A 24,253-nucleotide genomic window follows, 5' to 3' on the forward strand; every position below is an offset into this window, starting at 1 on the left:
CTGGGTGAATTTTGACATTGTGAGCCTAATGCAGATATCTGCCACAAGATAGACCGCACCTTTGAAGCACTCTTAACTGGCTACATACAGGTCAGACTTACAGGAGTCTCAGAACATGAGTGATCTCTCTCCTGCCATCCATCTCCACCCTCGGACAAACAGAGGCTAGGGACACCATTCCTTACCCATCCTGGCTAATAGCCATTAATGGACTTAACCTCCATGAATTTATCCAGTTCTCTTTTAAACGCTATTATAGTCTTAGCCTTCACAACCTCCTCAGGCAAGGAGTTCCACAAGTTGACTGTGCGCTGTGTAAAGAACTTCCTTTTATTTGTTTTAAACCTGCTGCCCATTAATTTCATTTGGTGGCCCCTAGTTCTTGTATTATGGGAATAAGTAAATAACTTTTCCTTATCTACTTTTTCCACATCACTCATGATTTTATATCTCTATCATATCCCCCTAGTCTCCTCTTTTCCAAGCTGAAAAGTCGTAGCCTCTTTAATCTCTCCTCATATGGGACCCGTTCCAAACCCCTAATCATTTTAGTTGCCCTTCTCTGAACCTTTTCTAATGCCAGTATATCTTTTTTGAGACAAGGAGACCACATCTGTATGCAGTATTCAAGATGTGGGCGTACCATCGATTTTATATAAGGGCAATAAGATATTCTCCGTCTTATTCTCTATCCCCTTTTTAATGATTCCTAACATCCTGTTTGCTTTTTTGACTGCCTCTGCACACTGCGTGGACGTCTTCAGAGAACTATCCACGATGACTCCAAGATCTTTTTCCTGATTCGTTGTAGCTAAATTAGCTCCCATCATATTGTATGTATAGTTGGGGTTATTTTTTTCCAATGGGCATTACTTTACATTTATCCACATTAAATTTCATTTGTCATTTTGTTGCCCAATCACTTAGTTTTGTGAGATCTTTTTGAAGTTCTTCACAGTCTGCTTTGGTCTTACCTATCTTGAGCAGTTTAGTATCATCTGCAAACTTTGCCACCTCACTTTTTACCCCTTTCTCCAGATCATTTATGAATAAGTTGAATAGGATTGATCCTAGGACTGACCCTTAGGGAACACCACTAGTTACCCCTCTCCATTCTGAGAATTTACCATTTATTCCTACCCTTTGTTCCCTGTCGTTTAACCAGTTCTCAATCCATGAAAGGACCTTCCCTTTTATCCCATGACAACTTAATTTACCTAAGAGCCTTTGGTAAGGGACCTTGTCAAAGGCTTTCTGGAAAAAAGCTGGAGACATGGGTCATTTCACTCTCATCTAAACATCCTGGGTCAGTTTTTCCAGGATATGGAGTTACCTTAACATATTCACAAAGGAGTTTTTGGCCCCAGATGCCAGAGTGCTTGCCTTCTGTTGAACCCAGAGACAGTAGGTCAAAACAATTTCAATACATCAACTAAAGGCCAGCACAGCCTTGCACATTACACCTGAAGCTATTGACACAGCAAAATTAATGGAGCCGAATAGAATCACTCTCCTCCTAAAGAAAGCATTGAGGCCATCAACACAGCCCACCTCAAGAAAACTCAAAAGCCATCTTGATACAGCCAAATTCAAGCAGAGCTAGAAACCACAGTTGCCATGGTATGAAGGGCTCCATCTATGACTAGCTACAGCTGCAGGCTGTGAAAAAGACTGGTGTCCCAGACCTGAGGCGTACCCACTATCTCTATCACCCCTCTGTGTTACTGTCTTTCCTAATCTGGGAATTAGGAAAACAAATAAAAAGGATACAGGATGATGTTCTGAACTAAGACAAAGGCTGCAGGACAGGTAGCGTTCCGGGACCAGCCCCACAGAACATTTACATCAGAGAGCTCAGTGGGTGGCTACGACCAGTACCTTACTGGTGGGGAATGTTCAAGAACTCTGGGCTGGGCCATACAATAGGTACACTTATTAGTTCCTCAAAGGGCCAAAATCCTTTCATTGCGAGTAGGAATCCAGTCAAGATGGAATCTCTAGTATATGTGTCTTAAGCTGTTCTGCCATGTGCTGTGTACATTTGTGACTATAAAAAAACCCAAACACCTTAATCGGGGATACTGTGCCATTTGGGAAGCTATTGTTTGGGTGTGACAAAATGAAGTGCCTTTATGATCAATTACAGTTCCAAAAGTACCACAGGATCTTTAAGTAGATTTGGCTTGGTTCCAATGCTGGTAATTCTGTTCTGTTTGCCCCCTGCAATTTTAATTAGGCAAGTGGATTGTGCTCCCATTCCCCACATCTTAACACATTCCACAGATGGGTGAAATAATCATTAATAACAGCTTAAATGTATACAGCCCCTTTCATCTTTAAGGCTCCCCAAGCACTCTATAACCATTACACATTCACTGTGATGTATCAGTTTTAAATGTAAGTGCAGGAAATTCAGGGAATGGTACCGTTAAGGTTCTGATAGAATCACATACAGAATGTGCCATATCCATGTAGTAATTTCGATATGCAATGTAGATGAGTTGGACACGTGACGTGGAATATTAACTCAGTTTGTCAAAGTTACAAGCAACTGAAAATAGGGGCCTATAATGAGAAGAATCAGGCAACCTGAATCATTCGCATTGCTTCCAGTTTGTGTCTATAGTGAAAGCACAGTTGCCATAAATGCCAACTACAGAACTATTCTAGTTTTTCAAATTAAGAATGGATATTTCCAGATGATGATGCGGTTGCTGTAGCTGAGCGAAAACAACGAAATAATCACTATCCCAGAGTTGCCCTTGCCTTTCCTCACCAAGGCTACCATCCTCCAACTGTCCCTGGGTGCTATGACCACTGTGTCCATGCAGAGCCCCATTGACTTCACTGGGGCTCTGCATGAGCCTAGGACTAGAGGAAAATCTAGGTAGATTGAATCTTGTTGGGTAGAGCCACTGTCTCTTGTCATGTGTTGTCATTAATCTGACATTCATCCAGCTTTTGTAAACATCACTGAATGGATTAGAACTGCGAAGTCATCAACTCCAATGCGCTCTTACAAATTATTAAGGATTTCAAAAGAGAGTTTACTCAAATGCCCTTTGGCAGCAATGCCTCCTGCACTGGTCAGGCCTACCACAATATTTTATTCTTCAGACCCTTTCTGATAGATCTAACATTTACAACCTCATAGTTTTGGTTTGCCTTTACTTTTTCCTTAAGTTTTGTGTATGTGTGTGGCCCACAGAATGGGATTAGTGTTCGTCTAATGCATGCTCTACCCCAACGTTTTAGGACACACACATTCTAAATTAACACTTTTCATTGTATCTCCCAGAATATCGTGTTTTATTTTTGTCTGTCTCTTTAAACATTAAGCTGTTTGGGGAATCCAAGTTACTGGTACTTAGTTAAAAGCCACTTTCTTTTCTACTAAGATGAGGATTCTGACAAACAGAAAAATAAACGCTGTTAAAAGGGTATCTAGTCATTAAGGTTGTAATTTTAACATGCCCTCTATTGTGCCTGAGAAGTGCTGCCACTAAATGTTGTTGCTGATGTGGAGTTCTGGGAGAATGCTATTAAAATGTATTGTGTATTTGAATATTATTTAAATAAATATTCCATTTCTGTAAGGAGACTTAGCATACCATTTTTTAAATGGGTTTCTAGATGAGGTAGACATAATTAGACTTATTCATTCCTCAGACTGATCTGAGTAGTGCAAGTACCAATACCTTGGAAAAAGATTTTTATTCTTAGTTATATTTTCCTTCATTATCTTAACTAGAACTAGCCTCCTAAACGGAGTTGAAATTGCCTTAGCTAGTGCTGGTGTTGCTTACTACAACATCAATGGAATGATAGTTTAGAGCTAGCCAACAGATAATCAAAGCATGTACATGCATGCACATGTCCCCATCTGACAAAATTTTCAAAAATAGGTGGCTACATTTAGGCTCTGAAATCCATATTTAGATGCCTAAACATGGATTTAAGAGCTTAACTTCAGCCATGTATTTCTGAAAATCTTGGTTTCTTTTTGGGTAAACATATATAGGCGTATTTTTTTTTGCTGTGGCATTTACTACACTGTCATAGTGTGTTCATAGCTTGGCAACAGCATATTTGTTAGCCTGGTTTCAGTCTGTGTTGAATAAAAGCTATTAAAGTGCCCTCAGCCATATCTAACTATGGAATTGTAGCTTTAGCTGCTTGAATTAGTTAACTGTTGAATTGAGAGGCACCAAAAATGTCTGGTTCTAGAAATTTAAAGCCATTTAAAAAACCTTGTTAGGGTAACCAACTAAATTTGACTGCTTGATGTTGTCTGCTATTTTAGAGTGTCTGTCTAATAACTGTACTGAAGTATAGTGGAATACAATTGCATGACTATTGTCCTCTTGGGACTCATGAAAATAAGATGTGATGTAGGAGGTTATCACAGTGAGGAACGTATTCCAAAATAAATTTGGATTATTGAGACCAGTATATAGTGGTATCATCACAACAATTCAACAATATTGGCGTTGCTTCTTGACTTTCACAAGTAAATCATGAAGACTATAAAGAGAAGTTACTTGTCTTTGGAACAGTCTCTAATGTAAATGGTGGATTTTCTTCCAGAATAATCAATGCATTCCAGTTGGATTAGAGAACTACTACTCTGAACAAGACTCCAGCGCTCGAGGGAAATTTTACACCGTCATAAACCACTACAATCTGGCCAAACAAACCATCACACGTTCAGTGTCTCCATGGATGACAGTACTGTCAGAAGAGAAATTGTCTGAACAGGAGACTGAAGCTGCTGAGAAATCAGCTTAGTGCGATAAGCTAATTATTAATATGTCATTTGAAGGTAACTAAGGGACTTTAAGGAACTTTTCATTAAATATAATTATGGATAATTTAGAGGTTACTCATGTTTATGGTGCAATTGCTTCTGTTTGCTGATACTGCTTTGCAAAAAATAAAACTTGCTACAAAACATTCATGGGCATAAAATAAGGTGCATATCAGCATCGCTTTAGAGCTCTGACACCATTTTCAATGTTAAGAAATCAACTTTAGATATTTTCTTGCAATTTACTGGACGCTGACAATTTTTCACTGGATTTTTCAGTGGTTTGGACTTCACATAATGTGCTTTATTGTCTGAACTGATACTTTTCGTTTTTATTACATAGCCATTTTTGCAAACTGAAACACCATAGCCATAACTAGAGTGATCTCTTGTTTAGCAAAGAGCTGTATTTAAAACATGTTTTCAGCTCAAGGCTGATATCAAGGACTTGCTGTAATGATTAGAATGGAGAAAGAAAAACTGTCAGGTAGCATATTTTTCTTCACTGTTGATTTGTAAGTGATAATGAAGTTCTCTGCAACAAGGCATGCTCAATGTTTTATTATTACTGTCAACAAAATTTCACTACATTCCCACTATGGCTTTAGTATGTTAGTAAGGATGTGCACTGAAACACAAACTAGATAGGACACAGTGGAGCGAGAGACACACTTTTAGTTATGGATTTGTTCAGGTTGTGTAAAAACAACTTATGAACTGGAGGGTGTTCTGATGAGAAAGGACATCCTTTGATCACATTGAAGAAAGAGGCAGAAAGCCTTTCACTCTCGATGTAGTCCGCCCTCTGTAATTTGTCTGATATGACAGAGGGAGTAACACTTTAAAAAAATCCCTTTTATACAACATTAACACTTTCCCCCTTTTTATATATATTCTGAATTGCTTTGAGTTAACTATGCTGTTTGCAATTTGCTAATTTTTAAACTACAGGACATCACAAGTGAAACTAATGTATTAGTTTACGCTACTTGCTGTTTTAAAGTGACATGTCAAAACGGAGTGAAGAAGCATAACTCTGTTTATGTATGATTTTGGAGGAAAAAAAGATATAGACAAGCCTAGTACTGTGGGTGCACGTTCAAGTTTGATGTTTCATTGTATTGACAAATTTCTTATTTTGTATGAAACAATGTTTTTTCATTTAATCTTAAATATGCATTACAAAAATAATTTTATTAATCTGCCAGTTAGACAAAATAAGTGTGTGAAGCTTTTAGGTATGAGATTCACTTTTCCTTTCATATTACTTGAATGTGATATTTCTAGTGGACATGTCAAAAGTTCCATTGTTGTAGGCACTATACAAAAATGAAAGGAAGCCATTGGTTATTTGTCTAGTTCTGTAGTAGAACAAACTTGGTCAGCTCCACTTTTGGGTTTTCTTCTAATCCATTATTAATGTATTTAGTATCAAAACTTTACATACCAATAAAGTACAAAATGGCCACTGCTTCTCAATTCTATAGGTTTGATACCAAACATAACAATGAGTGTGCATTATATAGTTATGAACTATAAAAAGCTCTGTTTATTATGCTGTGTGGAATGCATAAAAAGCAATAAATTATGTGCCAAATTTTTCTTTGCATTTTTAAAAAAGTTCAGACTCATGTAAACACATTAAAACATACCATGTTTTGTCTGCTAGTAGACATGTACTTTATTGAATGTAAATTAATTCACATGTAACTTTTGACATTTTCACTTCATGCAAAATAAAGAATAAGGATGATATTGTCTGTTGCATACTGTATGTTGACATACATTTCAAGACACACAGTAAAATGAACTTTTAAATCAAAATTTTTACCAAAAACATGAATTCAAATTTTGTAAGATTTGCTTTTCATTATTATCCTCCAGAGATGTGATTTAAATATATTTTCCCTTAAACTTAGACCAGTAAACAACTTCACTGTACAGCCATCTGCTGAACAGTAAGACTAATTACTATCCTCAAAAGAAAACATTCAAAAATTTCAGGCAGCTGGAAACAAAAAACTCATTTGGTGACTGATGCTGCAGCCCTTGAAGTCAAAGGGAGTTTTCCCACTGACTTCAACAGGAGGTGGTTCATAAGCTGCTGGCTCCAACAGCTTCTGAGGTTTGTTTTTTGAACAGGTAGTTAACAACTTTAATACTTCAAAAAGTTTGGCTTCTATGTTATCTATTCTTCAGCTTTGCTCCAACATCTCAATACATCAGTTGCATCACAATGTGTTTACTATAATTTAACATACATGACACTTCTTGGAACCTAGCATAAGTAAAGCTTTATAACAGTGTTTAAGAGACAATTATTTTCCAACAAATACAAATGACCCCTGCACAAACTAATTCTACAGGATTAGGAGTGGCTGTCACAGATGTACAAGGTTATTACAATTTGTAATGAGTGATGTGACTAAAAAAGAAAGCTGAGACAATAGATAGAAAAGCTCAACCCTGTCTGCATTGCAACAATTTTCTTCATTGTACATCTTGTCTACATTGTGAACTTTCCACTAATTGGCTTGGTGGACTATAATTTCCTAAATGTATAATTTACATTTTATTGAAAATTTCTTGCAACTTACTAAACTTGAGCCTGCTTTTTACTTGCTAGCTGATTCAAAGTTTTTAGCTTTGGAAGACTCTCTTTTGTTTTATGAAGCTGCTGAATGGACTTAAATGGTGTTGATCTGTTCACTGCAAGAGTGGTACTCACACACACACACTTTTTTGTACGTACATACACATACTTTTTTTTTGCTAGAAAATATTTTCCAGTCACAACAGTATGACATTTGCAGATAGTGTATCCTGCTTTGAGAGGAGGAATGTCTAAATCTTATACAAACATAACACACAGGCTTTGTTTTATTAACTGTCATACCAGTCCAGGAAAAGCAAGGAGAATGAACACATTACAAGGAAGAAAAGGATCCATACTCGAAATCCAGCGTTTTTTTGGATTGCCTGTAGGAAGATATGAGCTCAATGACTATTTTTCCTTAAAAATACTAGATTTCCATAATATGACTCAACCAACAATCCATCTGGGCCCAGTCTGGCACCTCTTTAAGCCAGTGGCAAAACTCACCATTGACTTCACTTAGAGAAGAATTAGGCCCATATTTCTCTAGATTCTCCCACCAGGACTCAGGCCTCAAAATTTCAAAAGCAGAGTCAATTGAAGGGAAAAAAGCAATCCCCCATCCTACCAATATAGTTGGGTTAGTTAATGATAGAACATTTGCCATCCACAATAATGAACAGTTCTAAAGAAAGTGTTATAAGAATTGATAAAAAATGCATACATTATCTATTTAAATGCCAAACGTTGACTTTCTAAGAACAAGAGAAACGGCTTCTCTAAACAGTTCTATTAAAGCTCTTCAGTGATTAAATAACGTAATAGCTGTTACTGAGGGCTAATTTAACATAGGTCAAGGCAATATTTAAATATTGTAAATGACCAAGTTCAAAATAGCAAACATTGCTTCCAAGATTTGTTTTTCAACTGAAATGGTAAGGGGGGGGGGGGGGTTATTTTAGACTTAATGTCAATAGACTATCATTAATAGTATCAGTCTCAATTCTTAAATAGAAAAGTTTTCATTTGTGGATCTCAAAGAGTTTTTACAGGTAGGGAAACTGAAACACAGAGGTTAAGTGACTTCCCCAAGTTAATGTGCATCAGAAGATGTGTGTTAGTCCCAGCTCTGCCACTGACACACTATGTGACCGTAGGGAAGTTAGTTACACTCTCTGTGCCTCAGTTCCACCAGCTGTAAAATGAAGATAATGATGCTTTGAGAGCCAGGAATAAGATGCACTGTACTTGAGTGCTGAATATTAATAATAATAATAATCTATTTAGTCTATTGACAATTAGTCTAAAAAATTTCATCCCTGCCATCATATGCTCTGCCCACTACGCCATGTTACCTTTTGGATAACCAAATCTGAATAATAACAATCCTAAATCAAGTCTCTGAAAATAAAGTCCCAAACAGATTTTCAAAAATAAGTGCCTAATGATAGGGTCCTAAATTCATGTTTAAGCATTTAGATAAGTGAACCTATAACAGGATCTTATGCAGCATGGGGAAGGGCCTCTTCTGATCAAGATAATGTATCAAGACTACATTTCCATCGATTTCAGTGGTGTCTTCTTCCACCAAACTCCTTAGGGACACTGCATAGGTGACTACATGCAGCGCGGGGTCATCCTCATCTTTAACAAGGAGGTGAAGACAAGCAAAGGTTACAGGTCCCAGTGGTTGTTCAGATCAACATTAGTGAAACATGAAGTTTCACAGACTACACTTCAGTGTAAGTGATCCAGGTAGCTTCCACCCACACTACTATTGCTAATCAGATATGCCCCTAAGGTAACCACAAGTTGCAAATATGGCCATGGTATAGGGCAAAAATGCTTTGATAGCTAGGAGCAAGAAATGCATAGAAACACTACTTAGTAACATTACCTCTCTTATGTCTTCATTACCGCCTTTGATATTTTCTGTTGCACCCACAACTAACTGATGAATATTGTCAATTTCGGTGTCCTGTTGAGCAAGAGTTCCATAAAGACAATGACAAATTCTGCAGAAAAATGTTAACTGTAAAGATTTGGGTCAGAATAGGTCACAACTATGAAATAAAGTATGTGTCTTAATATCTTATGTGCATCTTTACCAATCTTCAAGGGACCGAGGGTTAGTTAAATCTTAAATTTTCTGTCTATGTCACTAGGAGCCTGAAATCAATAGAAAAACTTCCATTGACTTCAGTAGCCTTGTATCAGATATAGCATATAATTTTTCACCAGTTGTTTTACGGAAGATGTTTCATTTCCAAAATGCCACTAACTGAGCATAAGTAACAAGTAACATTAACAATACACTGTTCTGAGGCAAAGGGACCTTAATAGTTAATTCAAGAGTTTTTATCTTTTAATGTTACTAGGAAGATGTATCTACTAAGATTATTATGCAGGAAAAGCCATCATGTATTTGACTTTGAAACACGACTTTTAAGTTCCATTTTTCCTCAGTGTCTGTGTTTTCTTTTATTCACATCTCTGATAACATAATGCAACTAACAAGACACAGAGCAGTTTCACAGCTGAGAAATGTCTGCAGGAAAAGCTCATTTCTCTTAAGTATACAGTTCAGTTATTTCTCTTGAGATTTTGATATTACAGCAGCAAATGTTTTTTTACCTGTTGCAAGACTTTTTCTGTGAATATCTCTTGAAGTCTGGAGATTTCAACCACTTTCCCTTCAATTTGTCTTGACAAAACAAAACACCCCCCCAGATATGTCATTGTGTTAGTGCAAAGATTTTCCACTGTAGATTCACTCTAGACTCACATCCTCAAACCCAGCAAATCACACTATTAATAAGATAGATAGTCATTTTATCAGCAATTTGTTTACTTAGCAGTAATGTATAAATATTCCATGTTTATGGTGAGAGGGAGTGGAGCCTGCAGATGTGCTATAGTATACTGGAAGTTCTGTACCAGCTTCACTTATATTAACAATGAGGGGGAAGAGTTATCAAAATGATATGGAAATGAATAATACAACTACAGTAGCCCTTAGATTAGTTATTTTGACATTATATCTATTTTATTTTAAGCTGACCCCATGTTTACAATTTTTGATTGCTGAAGACTTGTATTGAACACACATGTATGGTAGAAGTTGTCAGAGAAAAGATGGAGGGGTTTCGTAGGTGGGCAGTTGGGTCTTTTTCACCTGGAGAAGCATGGGAGATAATTGGGCATTATAGGATAAACACAATCTGGATGTTTCTATTAAAATGATCAGCAATGAAACAGTTAATATTTAAATGGCTATATTTAAGTTTCAGACATAACCCATCAAATGGAAACATCAAACACCTTGCGGAGATTTTTTTCAGGCTGCCTGCAGACTCAGGAAACAACATGGCACGCGTTTACATTCAGTTCACATTTTCAAGGTTTATATCCAACTTTATGGACTTCAGTTTTTTAAATGAAAGCTCATATTCTGGAGCAAGATATTAGCAAGAGGTGGATTCTATAGCCCTGGAACACGGGACCCTGATTATAAAACATGCAAACCCAGCAAATAAGAGAAAGTTGTACCTCACTTCATCAAATAGGCTATTCATCTCACCAACAAGTCGCTTGTTTTCCTGTTCAAACTAAAGGAGGAAAAACAAAACAATAACAAAAAACACCAAATGAAGTCACAGATCAGATTGTTGTAAAAGACATTCTAAACAAGAAAGCAAGGTTTCAATATTAATTATAATTAATTCACTAACAGTCAATGTTTAAGAGCTACAGAGATCCTTCTGTAATACTCACCCCAGTTTGGGAAGTAAAAAAAACCAGCATGAACATGTTTGCTTTAACCAGCCACCTGAAAAGCCACTACTCTCCTCTTTTCCCCCAATGATGAGCCAAAATGATTTTACAGTTTTGCTCAATGCACAAGTACACAAAAGACACAATAAAAGCAACATTCCTCCTGATTTAATATATGTTTTCACTTGAGAAGCAGCTATAGTATATGATATTATTCTAACCTAGTGTGGTATGAAATGAAGAGCTTGAGTTTGCCAAAATATAAAACTTTCTGACATCTAGTACTGATACTTTAGAAAATAAAGCAAAGGCCAGTACAGTTGCAGTCTCTCTAACCTGTCACTTTTCATTTTAAATTGGGGTTACTCAATTAAGTAGCTTTTAAATTTACTATTATCATTACATTTTCCAAGCAAATAACCATAAACAGATTTTACTAGGGAAATAAGCTCTTCTTTCAGAGATGGACTACATTAATTGCCAATTCATTTGGAGTTCACAGTAGTAGTTTTTTGCATCATGCTCATCCAAAAAGTCTAAGAGCCCTGAAGATGATTTGACAAGTCTGCACAGCCAAACTGTAACATATAAATACAGGCTAACTGCAGTCCTCATCTTAAAGAAACTTTTCCAAGAAGAACCAGTTTCTGTGCCCTAATCACCACATTATGAAACTCTATTTAGATGGGGGATGGGATTTTCCAAAGTGCCTAAGTGATTTAGGAGAACAAATCCCATTGAAAGTCACAAGTTCCATTTGAAAACCCCACCCAGGGGAATTCAGAATTATGTTGATTACTTCTACAAGAGCAGTGCTTGAGTAGGAGCTGAGAAGGTATGCTTCTGAAATCGCCCACTATAAAGTTTCAAAAAGAGTCCCTGAAAAACTATAGGTTGAAAATGCCGGGTTGATTTATTTTCTGTGAAAATTTTACTGAATATGCAACATTAATACTTATAATACACATCCTGGCAGGATGCGCCTGTGATATACTTTATTTCTAAATATAGAGCCCCATACGTAGCAGTAGGAATAGTGGAAAATGTGGTCCCCACAGTCCAAATAATTTCACACAGGAGCAGAGTGAAATAGTCCAGCACCTTAACTGTGCCAACAGAATGAGTATTATTCCATTTCTTTCAAGAACACTTGGTATTTACACTGAACTCATCTATTAAAACACTTCCTTTGTGTTTTGCATAATCTAATCAAGTTTCAATTTCATTAGCAATAAAAATACAATGCTTCTCCATTATAGGGTTGCCAGGTGTCCGGTTTTTGACTGGAATACCCAGTCAGCAGTGCTGACCGGACCATTAAAAGTCCGGTTGGCGGCACTGGCAGGCTCCCTGCCTGGCTCCACACAGCTCTCAGAAGCGGCCAGCATGTCCCTTCGGCTCCTAGGCGGAGGGAAAGTCACAAGGGCTCCATGTGCTGTCCCTACCCCGCGCACTGGCGCCGCAGCGCTGTCCAATAGGAGTTAGTAGCAATCTGAGCAAATGCCCAGTATTTCTAAGAAACAGAAGTTTTGTAGGGATTAAGCAAAAATTACTCAGAACACTATATGTCAATGCAAAAAGCAGAGGAATTTAGTAACTGCCTGAACCATGATCTTTAACAGGAAAGACGGGTAGTTACATTAATGTAAAATTGGTCTGATGTTGGTAGCTAGACATTTCGCTTTCCACACAGACATTACTGAAAATGCCCTAAGCTGTATTTTTTTTAAAATGATGGACAATGTAAACATTTCAATACTTCAGAGTAATTTAAACATTTGATTCATCATTAATTTTTTCAAGATATGGCAAGTAAATCAATGTGCACAATATGGCATAGAGCTAATCAAACTCAGCTTTTGTGCAGCTCCAATCTGCACCAGTAGGCAACTTTAATGCCATTATGCTGCCATCTTTCATAATTAATCACACTGTTCGTTGCTCACCCTATCACTTTCTCCCCAGTCCTCTTAGCATAAAAAAGGATTATGCTCACAGCACAATTTTTTCAAAAGATCTACTTTTATCTCAAACTAATTGACATTTATTTGAAAACCCTCAGAAAATTCAATCTTTATTCATAGATTATGTTCTGTAAATTTCAGGAAGATACACTGGAATCTTTGTACTAACACAGAAGTTGAATCTTACTTTCAGAGATTCAAGAGGCTGAATCAACACTTCTTTAACTATGGAGGCCTGAACCATGCCTCCATAATGTCTACTAGTTGATCCATATTTCTAGGATATGCCACTGAATACTGTGTATAAGAGTCCAGTATTTTTCTTTCCTGCTGGTAATGCTATTCCAACTTTCCAACACAGCAACAGTACAAATTCTTTTTTTTTTTTTTTTGGGTACAGTCAGGCACTTCTTCTCTTCCAAATGGTCTTAGTTCATAGAGTGACCATTAGACCATTCCAGGTATAGAACATACCAAGCAGATCTATGGATGAGGAAGTTTGCCCTTCAAGAAAGGAAGCCTGAATTTAAGAATATTTCATTTTAGGATACACTGTTCTGGGATTTATTTACTCATTATGGATAGATAGTGTCACAATGTGACTGGTCCCTTCAAGGAGAATTGGGACCAGCCCCATATATGCCATAATTAATTAGCTGCTTCCCAGCCTGAGAGGGCAGGGCTAAGGGGTGTCAGATGATGCTTTAATGGACACCTGGGTCACAGAAGAAGGGCTGAGAGAGATCAGTCTGGAGCAGAATCACAGAGAGCAGGCAGGCTCCTGCGAAAAGCCCTGAGTGATGGTCTGCAGGAGGCTGGGTACTCCAAAGCTACCAGCCTTGTGGCCTGGTGCTCTATACCAGAGTAGGGAAGGACACAAGAAACAGAGCCCAGCAGGGGATGAGGACAGTATTCCAGGAAAAACGGCCTGGAGGCTGAGCGCTCTATCCCAGAGCCAGACAAACTCTCAACGGTAGCCCAGAAAGGGGCTGGGAACGGAGCGCATGGCTGAAGAGAAGCTCCTGAAAGGCAGAACCACCTTGTGTTTGTTGGGAATTTTAGTGACTTGTGCTACCCTGGAAGAAGTGTTTGTTTGTGACTTGGTCACATCTCTAGAACAGCCTGGTGTCTGGAAAGCTAAGGTGCTATACCTCGGGGAGGAAATCCAACAGGGGGTGCCTTCAGTGCCCATGTTTGGCCAACAGGGGGTGTTACAGAGTGGTCACCACCCCACAACAGACTGTCTTACATTTTGAAAGACTATTTTAGTAATTGTGTGGCATTTATTTCATTCTGATATTTAAAACGAGCATTAACCCATTAAAAGGAGCTAGGTGTCCAATTAATATTGTCTCAACATTCACAACAGAAGAGTGGGTGCTAAATACTATAATTTATCGGTTTCCATTTATCTGTTTCTTCCAAAATGTCCTATCCTGTCTACAGATATATATTTAGGGGTGGCTTCGTAACAGCTACATTCCATGTATCAGGAATATTCAACTGTGCCCACAGCCATGGCCTACCCATCCTCAATTACAGAGTGATGCTAGGGGGTGATACTTAGCGACACAAGCCCCCATTCCCCACAGGCATTGAAGCACTCTAGAAAATGTCTTCCAGAGGTTCAATCCTATCAGCAGCAATCCATCCATAGTCCAAGCCTATTCCCCTGCCCACAGATTCATGATTAGATAATGGCAGAATCCTAACATCCCAATCTAAATAATTAAATTACCTCCCATCACAAGGACCCTGTCTTTGAAGACTCTTCCTCCAAAGGGAGCATGCATTAACAAAATCTAAAGACTGGTATAGACATATTTACTATTATAGTCATGAATGGCTAGAAGAGTTACACTCTTGGGACCTGATTCACCACTGCACTACATCAGGTTTACACAGGTGTAAGTATTAAATGGAGTCACACCAGTGTAAACCTGAAGTAAAGTGGTGTACCGAGCCCAGGAGGTCCAGCACCGAGTAGTCAAGATAGTCATTGACTGGAGAAGACAGCCAATTTATAGCTGTTTGTAAAATTGCTGGTGCTGAATTTTTCACGCAGGACTATTCAAACTTGTTTGTGCTGTTGCGGGAATAAGTTGGGACAGTCCTGCATTAAAAGTTCAGCACCAAAAATGTTACCATTTTTTAGCACCCTAGTAAGAATTATATAACCAGTTTAGAAATCAGATTTTCAATACACAGTAAATGCTTGTGATCTGTTACAGATAGTATAAATGCACTTTGAGAATGTATTCTAAAAGAAATCCCAAACCCTCTACTCATATTTAAAAAAAATATCCCTAGATAAACTTTGTAATTGAAATGATGGCTGATGAATTATTTGGTCTGCACTGTAATAAGCAATGATAGAACAGTCAATTGAACAAAAGGTTAGAACACAGAGCACATAATACATCAATATGTCACAAAAGAATTTACATGATAGGAACATAAAACTGAAACTACGACAATCTAAATATAGCTCAACTATCTATGGCTTAATAAAGAAAGCTCTTTTTAGGACAGTAAAATATGCTGCTACAAAAGGATGGCACAAAGTGACAAATTGCTTAGACTTTGCCCAAGATTTAATGAATAAAAGTAATAATCAGAGTTCTTTTTTGTTATCCCAAGAGATACATCATTAAATGTCTGTATGTGATTTCACCGTAGACAAAAAATAATAAGATGAAAGTAGTTGAGGAAATTAGACCTTTTCAAACAGAAACAGATTTAATTACACTCAATCTGACCACAAGACATCTGCTTACAATAACTATAAAAGCATTAATATACCTGCACTATGGGTTATAAATTAGGATTTATTGTGCAAATAATACAATAGTCTGCAACCATTTTGGACCATGTAATGATCTCTCCTGTGAGTGAAATAATGAATTAAATTGCAGTTGTAGCCATATGATAGAGGTTTAACTCATTATTTTACCCTCAAGAAAGATCATGAAACACTGATTGTGAATTATGGGTATAATTTGCCACAACACATTCCAATTTAAAACCAATACTCCAGTTTCTACAGTATTTCTCACCTTGTTCGTTTTGGGAGTCAATTTACTTAAAATAAATGTAACTTCCATGCACCTGGACCATTATAGACCATTATTCACAGAAAAAGAATTAAAAGAGTAAAAATTAACTAATCCTGTAATAGCATACATAAAAATAGAGGAGAAATGTCTAAATACCCCTTATCAAATCAGCGATTGGATGTTGTGTGGATTCGTTGACATTTGTAAAGCACATTGAGATTCTTGCATTGAAGACACTAGGTTGTTGCAGTGTTGTGATGAAGCATGTTATCTGATATAATGTCCTAATGCAATGCAGAAGGGAAGAGCATATAGCTGCCTGATTTCTACTCAGACTAATGTAATTCCACTGAATTCAGTTTTTGCACACGAATGAAAAATTGGGCCCAGTGTTTCGTCAAACGTTTTATTTCTGCCAGGGGAGAAAATCTTTCAGAACAGCTTGGAAATGTATCAGTTTTGAGTTCTTGTTAATCAACACAATAATATTAAAATAACCTAAAATTAATCAAAATATACACAAAATCCTTTGGCTAGGTGCCAGCAGGTCTCCAAACCTCAGGCATAACTGGAGAACTATTGCTCAAAAATGCTTTCAGGTGTTGGCGACAGTGCAGTTTCATTTAGACAAAACCACTACACACATCCCTGCATTTTGTAAATAGCCTCATCTAGTTATATTTAATAATAAAACTATTCATATAAGGGCTGGTCTACACTGGGGAGGGGATCGATCTAAGATACGCAACTTCAGCTACGCGAATAGCGTAGCTGAAGTTGAAGTATCTAAGACTGAATTACCTGGGGTCCACACGGCGCAGGATCGACGGCCGCGGCTCCCCCGTCGACTGCGCTACCGCCGCTCGCTCTAGTGGAGTTCCGGAGTCGACGGTGAGCGCGTTCGAGGATCGATATATCGCGTCTTAACGAGACGCGATATATCGATCCCGGATAAATCAATTGCTACCCGCCGATATGGCAGGTAGTGAAGACGTACCCTTAGGTCTAGAAAATAGAATTAAGGTTTGCTAGAAGCACTTTGAGCATCAATCAATTAGTGGGAAAAGATTATATCAGTAACATTCTTACTGCTCATATTAAAAAAAGAGAGCGAGAGAAGGAAAGAGGGCAATACCAGTAAAGAATGGTTACTCACCTCTCATAACTGTTGTTCTTCGAGATGTGGTGTATATGTTCACTAGATGTGTGGGCATCCCGTGCACCAGTGCTGAAGAGTTTTCCCTAGCAGTATCCATAGGGGCCATGCCTATGCCTGGTGCCTTCATGCTCCGGAGGGTATAAAGGGCAGAGCCATGCTGCCCACCCTTCACTTCCTTCATACCCAACCCTTAGTTGAAACATCCTGGAGGTTTGGGGAAGGAGGGTGAGCTGTATAACGGACATGTAATGCATCTTGAAGAACAACAGTTATGAGAGGTGAGTAACCGTTCTTGCTTCTTTGAGTGGTTGCATATGTCCATTACACTGGGTGACTCCCGTAGAGTTTCCAGTGGAGGTGGGGGTAGGAATCTCACTGGAAGAGGGACTGCAGAACTGCTTTCCCTACATTAGTATCTTCCCTTGACCTGGTGGCAATCACAATGTCTCACAAAGGTGTGGACTGACCACCACATTGCTGCTCTACAAGTATTCGCAATAGGGATGTTTCCTACAAATGCTGTGGATGTTGCATGCTCTGGTTGAATGCACAGACAGTGTTTCTGGAGGGGTGGCAACCTACGTGTTGTAGCACATTACAACAGAGCTGGTGATCCACTTGGACAGTCATTGTTCTGCACAGGAGACTAATAGTTGGGAAGAGATCTGAAAGGGCTTCATTCTATCAAGACAAAAAGCCAGAACATCCAGAATGTGGAGCTTTGGTTCGTCCTTACGAGCTTGTGGCTTTGGAAAGAAAACCAGTAAATATACTGACTGACTGAGATGGAAGACATGTACTCCTTTGGAGAGAAACTGTGGCCTAAACTGTACCTTGTTCTTAACAAAACAGTGTAGGGCGTGCAGCTCACCTACTCTCCTCATGGAGGTGACGGTCACTAAAAAGACCACAAGCAGGAGGCTAACAGGTCAAAGGGGGGAACCATAAGGGCAGATAACACTAAGTTCAAATCCCACTTGAGAGGGTGAGAAGCTGAAGTACCTTACTTACAGCTTTGATTAATGCTGGCCATATTCGCCTCTTATAATGCTTGTATAGCAAAAGAGATCAACTCTGGGTAAGATATCAATGATTTTTCAGGTAGGACTCCAGCACTTGAACTGCAGGTAAGGAAGGTTCAACATATGGGCCACTGGCCTACACCTCAATCAAAAGAAAATCAGCCAACCAGTTCAGGATTAACTTTTGGCAACATTTTAAGTAAGTTAGGGCAGGAGAGTGGGTAACTCTAACTATAGCGATAGCTTACTTTTGTATGCTTCTTTCACCTCTTGTTTCCTGCTGTATTTTCAGTGCTATTTGCTCCAGTACTAAGGGAAGCTACTTTTCCTTTGATGCTAACAAAAACACATTTGAAGTGAAAATTTGCAGTTAATATTTAAAAGTAAACTAATGCACATCCCAGGAGCAATTTACTTACCATCTTAATTACATTACTTTGCAAGCAGAGATTTAAAAAAAAAAAAAAAAAAAAAAAATCTCAGTAGCATTCTGCATCTGATGCTCCACTGACCGGGCTATTAAATTTGGAGCTAAGGTTAAAACTTCCAACACAAGTTATTCCACTAGCCTAGGCCTGGTAGGGATGTCAGGTCATTGTCATGTTTGGGGTATCATCCTGCAAAATGTCAGCAGAACAAGGCACGTTAAGAATAAAAGTGACAGGATGGCCTTGTATTTGTTTATTTAGCTCAGAACTTCAATGCTGTTTTTAGGCAGGTTTTTTTAATATTAAATGTCACTCGTGACTAGGTGACAGATGTCCCGATTTTATAGGGACAGTCCCGATATTTGGGGCTTTTTTATATATAGGCTCCTATTACCCCCCACCCCGTCCCGATTTTTCACACTTGCTATCTGGTCACCCTACTCGTGACACACATCAAATGAAGTGTAAAAAGTGAGCCGGTGTAAGATGGACAATGCCAAGTGCAAGTATATAAAAAATAAAAATGAAGAGCAGGAGGACTTTGAAAAATTGCATGGAGTAATAATGCACTTTCTAAAAACATCCAGCAGCTATCCCTTAGGAATAGCTGACAGAATGTCAGGCTACAGCTAGTTCAGGATTGTGAATTCTAGAATTCCTTCCATCAACTCGTTGTGAATATTTATTTCTCAATCACTTAAAAAAAAATCTTTAAATACTGTATAGAGATGCCATGAAACTTTATCCTAAACTGCTAGAATAAAGAGTATGGCAACTGGTCCAAAACCTAGTATATAGCACAGAGCCAAAAGAAAAGACACTAACAAGGTTATTAATCAACTATTAGAAAACCATTTTATATATAGCAACTCAAATAGCTGGTGTTAACCTCCATTTGACCTGCAGGAGATTTACATGGAAAACTCTAACATTAGCATGCAGACTGCTGGAAGAAAACAGAAGAAAAGAGGCCTCTGTGAAAAGTGGCCTTTTTATGTCAGATTGAGAAAAAAAAAAAGATGATAATGTGTGAGGAGAAGGATGTTGTCATCATCCAGGGAAGCTTGTTAAGGGCTTTAAGTAGGATCATGTCTGCTCCTTTCTCTTGAGACAGCCCACATTCACTCTTTCTCAATGTGGTCTGTAATTCAGGAGGCTGTTTTGGTCCCTCCACCTCCCCCTAGACACTCAGCAACTGTGGTCAAGAGTATTTGTTTTTTAAATCTGCGATTAGCTAAGTGAGTGTGACCTTTTTCCTTAGATATAGCCCTTCCCACAGTTATTTACACCTTTGTCATGTCTAAGATGGGTATTATAGTGCTCTACCTAGGACCTAAGTTCCCTCTAAGCTATATGGCTGTCCAGCAGTCTATCAAGTGTCGTGCACTTCAGGTACCCCTCCACCCACTGCTGCGCTGCTCCTGCCCTCTGCCTTGGAGCCCCTGGCCAGCTGCTCCTGAGAGCCTCCTGCTTTCTGTGCAGAGCAGGGGGGGAGGGGGAAGGGAAGTGGGCACCGATGTCAGGGTGTCCCCCTCCCCCCCCCACCCCTGTACCCCATCTCCACAGAGCAGGGGAGGGGACACAACAGGGCTCAGGAGTGGGATGGAGCTTGCTGGCAGCTGCTGCTGTGTCTGAACAAACAGGCTTCAGACTGGTGAGTCCCAATTTACTTAAACGGGCAGCATACTTAAGGGGCAGCATGTGTCTCTCACACACTCGCACACTCAGCGTCTCTATCTGTCTCTCTCTCACACACACACACCCCCCTCCCAACACATACGTGAAGTACTGTTGTGGTTACTTCTTGATACTTCCTGCAATGCACATATATTCTCTGTAATTTTATTCTTTCGAAGTGCTGCTATTTTAGTTTTTTGACTGGTCTAAGCCTTTCACAATTTTTATTTCTCTCTTACGCTTACATTCAATTCTTTGAGTAGTGAGTTCTAAAATGCCTAATCTGTCCTGGCTAGAGTAATTATCCCTATGGTAACTTTTTAAATATATATATTATATCTAGTTTTTTGTTGCTACTGGTGGCGCATATCCGCACATTACCTCGATATTGATGCACATAACCAAATTCAATCTGCACATGGATGGAAAAAATTTAGAGTGAACATTGCCTAGGACTACTCTTGAATACCATCATGGAAGCTTCAGATACTGCTGGATGCAGCAGCCTTCTGCTTAGCAACACTAGTCATGTTGTATTGCTTCCAGTTTGCTTCAAAGTGCAATACAGGGTGTTTATGTCAAAGCCCCACGAGACCTGGTTTCCGAATACTTTGGGTCCTGTCCACACTAGGGAAAGTTTAGCGACACGGAGACCTCATGTAGATGGGCTACAGCTGCTACATGCATTTTAAAGCACCATGTCAATCAGCTCTGCCAACAGCAGGGTTAACTGACACAGCATGAAATGATGGTGATAACCAGTGGCTGAAATTAGAATCACAGAATATTAGGGTTGGAAGGGACCTCAGGAGGTCATCTAGTCCAACCCCCTGCTCATAGCAGGACCAATCCCCAACTAAATCATCCCAACCAGGGTTTCGTCAAGCCTGACCTTAAATACCTCTAAGGAAGGAGATTCCACCACCTCCCTAGGTAACCCATTCCAGTGCTTCACCACCCTCCTAGTGAAAAAGTTTTTCCTAATATCCAACCTAAACTTCCCCCACTGCAACTTGAGACCATTACTCCTTGTTCTGTCATCTGGTACCACTGAGAACAGTCTAGATCCATCCTCTTTGGAACCCCCTTTCAGGTAGTTGAAAGCAGCTATCAAATCCCCCCTCATTCTTCTCTTCTGCAGACTAAACAATCCCAGTTCCCTCAGCCTCGCCTCATAAGTCATGTGCTCCAGCCCCCTAATCATTTTTGTTGCCCTCCACTGGACTCTTTCCAATTTTTCCACATCTTTCTTGTAGTGTGGGGCCCAAAACTGGACACTGTACTCCAGATGAGGGCTCACCAATGCCAAATAGAGGAGAATGATCACGTCCCTCAATCTGCTGGCAATGCCCCTTTTGATAGAGCTGAATTGGTATTAGCAATGGCACGAAAGATTCAGAAAATTTCCCTAGTGTAGGAAGAGCCTCGGAGACTGCCTCTCTCCTTACCTACCCTTCTGACAATTGGGATCAGAGCATTTGTTAGTCCCAGGGTTTGAGTTTTCTAGCTTTCCAACACATTGCTCTGAGAACAAGGCTCATAAGGTGGCAAAGAAGTGAGCTGCACAGACAGCTATGAAGGAAAGCTTGCAGGCTGCCTATTCACACTAAAAAAACTGCTCAAACTCTTTTATAAGCACTAAAAATTCACAGATAAAAAGAATGAAATTACATAAGAGTAACTGGCAACAGAATAACTCAAATAGGGATCGCAATAGCAGCAGCAACAATCTTTATCTTCCAAAAGTTTCTTTATGCTTCTCTTAATGTTGCCATGACTTCCTTTGTTTGATGATTGAAACAGCAACCCATAGTAGCAATTTAAAAGGGCAATTTAAATTTCAATTTCAATGGGCAGTTTTAATTGCTAAAAAATACTCTCTCACTAATATCATGGCTGCACAGCAGTCTCTCTTTTTTGTAGCAATTTTAAATACTGATACCAAGAATTAGGAATCCAAGTTGAAAAGGCACATTTGTTCTTTGTTAGTCTCTAAGGTGTCACAAGTACTCCTGTTCTTTTTGCTGATACAGACTAACACGGCTGCTACTCTGAAATTTGTTATTAAGTTACTCTGCATAAAAAGCAAGTCGAGAGCCAAGTGAGAGCGTGTATTGTGTTCCTTAATGCACCATATGCACAGATAGCATTAGCTGGAAAGGTGCGGGGAGGGAAGATATAAAACAGAATTTACCATCTGAATTTCTTCAGGTGACAGTTCATCTTCACCTTTGCCATCCCCCCATAGCCCCAAGTTAGTGTGGGCATCTGTCAGATTCTGATCTGTAAAGATAACCAAAAATCCCAAACATATCAGCATACTGAAATGTGAAGCTACAACCACTGCTTACTCATGTAGTACCAACTATCAAATGATTAGATTTCATTTCTAGTTAATTGAGACTCATGCTACACATTTATCAGCAGTTCACACAGGTAAGGTACAAGTGCAGGACTGGGGGCAAAGATTTAGACACACGCTTAATTTTGTTCACTGGGAGAAGCTGCATTGAAGTATGGACGTTGCAGCAAGTGGAAATACTCATAGTGCATAAAGTTAAGCCCATGCAGAAGTCTTCGCAGCATCGTTTCCTTTGTCAGGAAACGAGACATCTGTAAAAGTCAAAACAAAGTCATTTCTCCCACAATGTGGACTTTAACAGAAATATATGTACACTTTTGAAAATGACACCAACTGTAGAAAGCCATTACCTTTCCTGAGATTTCAGAAAACCACCTCCTTGCTACTCACATTATTTTGCAAAATTAAACCCAGAACCTCATTTCAAAATATTAGCATAAACCTCCCAAGACTTATCTCATTTCCTTATGTTGTTGATTCTGCAGATTATGGCCCCAATTGTGCAACTGATTCCTCACGAGGGGTCTGCCTGCATGCAACAAGTTAGATCAGGCTCCATCCTGCAAACACTTAACACCAGGTTTGTTTGTTTTTACATACTGGAGCAGCCCCATTCATTTCAATAGGAATACTCTCATAAGTGAAGTTGTATTTGATTTGCAAGACTGGGACCTAAAACATCTTAAATATATAACTTCTGAAAATGGAGTATACAATAGAAATTGCAGTTTAAGATTAACTACTATAAGGTACTTCCGGACAAGGAGAAAAATACCACTTTCTTTTCATTCCTTTCATCTCTACTAAACTGCTCAAGATAGTTAAGACCAAAGCAGACTGTGAAGAACTTCAAAAAGATCTCACAAAACTAAGTGATTGGGCAAGAAAATGGCAAATGAAATTTAATGTGGATAAATGTAAAGTAATGCACATTGGAAAAAATAACCCCAACTATACATACAATATGATGGGGGCTGATTTAGCTACAACTAATCAGGAAAGAGATCTTGGAGTCATCGTGGATAGTTCTCTGAAGACGTCCACGCAGTGTTCAGCGGCAGTCAAAAAGCAAACAGGATGTTAGGAATCATTAAAAAAAGGGATAGAGAATAAGATGGAGAATATCTTATTGCCCTTATATAAATCGATGGTACGCCCACATCTTGAATACTGTGTACAGATGTGGTCTCCTCATCTCAAAAAAGATATACTGGCACTAGAAAAGGTTCAGAGAAGGGCAACTAAAATGATTACGGGTTTGGAACGGGTCCCATATGTGGAGAGATAAAAGAGGCTAGGATTTTTCAGCTTGGAAAAGTGGAGACTAAGGGGGGATATGATAGAGATATATAAAATCATGAGTGGTGTGGAGAAAGTGAATAAGGAAAAGTTATTTACTTGTTCCCAT

The 24,253-nt window shown here is 38.9% G+C and overlaps 2 protein-coding genes across 2 annotated transcripts in view; one reads left to right on the forward strand and one right to left on the reverse strand.

The window, feature by feature from the left end:
• Positions 1–5,950, forward strand: part of NSG1 (neuronal vesicle trafficking associated 1) — a 56,250-nt gene extending 50,300 nt beyond the window's left edge. The window contains exon 6 of the mRNA XM_024204509.2: positions 4,588–5,950. Coding sequence (XP_024060277.1) covers positions 4,588–4,788 — 201 coding nt within the window. The 3' untranslated portion in view covers positions 4,789–5,950. The remainder of the gene's footprint in view (positions 1–4,587) is intronic.
• A 1,619-nt stretch (positions 5,951–7,569) lies between these two features.
• Positions 7,570–24,253, reverse strand: part of STX18 (syntaxin 18) — a 99,163-nt gene continuing 82,479 nt past the window's right edge. Inside the window, exons 7-11 of the mRNA XM_026648134.1 lie at positions 22,678–22,826; positions 10,953–11,011; positions 10,038–10,107; positions 9,301–9,381; positions 7,570–7,786 (exon numbers count right to left, since the gene is read on the reverse strand). Coding sequence (XP_026503919.1) covers positions 7,691–7,786; positions 9,301–9,381; positions 10,038–10,107; positions 10,953–11,011; positions 22,678–22,826 — 455 coding nt within the window. The 3' untranslated portion in view covers positions 7,570–7,690. The remainder of the gene's footprint in view (positions 7,787–9,300; positions 9,382–10,037; positions 10,108–10,952; positions 11,012–22,677; positions 22,827–24,253) is intronic.

The sequence above is a fragment of the Terrapene carolina genome, unplaced genomic scaffold (assembly GCF_002925995.2).
Source record: "Terrapene carolina triunguis isolate 2854851 unplaced genomic scaffold, T_m_triunguis-2.0 Scaffold66, whole genome shotgun sequence".
Lineage (NCBI taxonomy): Eukaryota > Metazoa > Chordata > Testudines > Emydidae > Terrapene > Terrapene triunguis.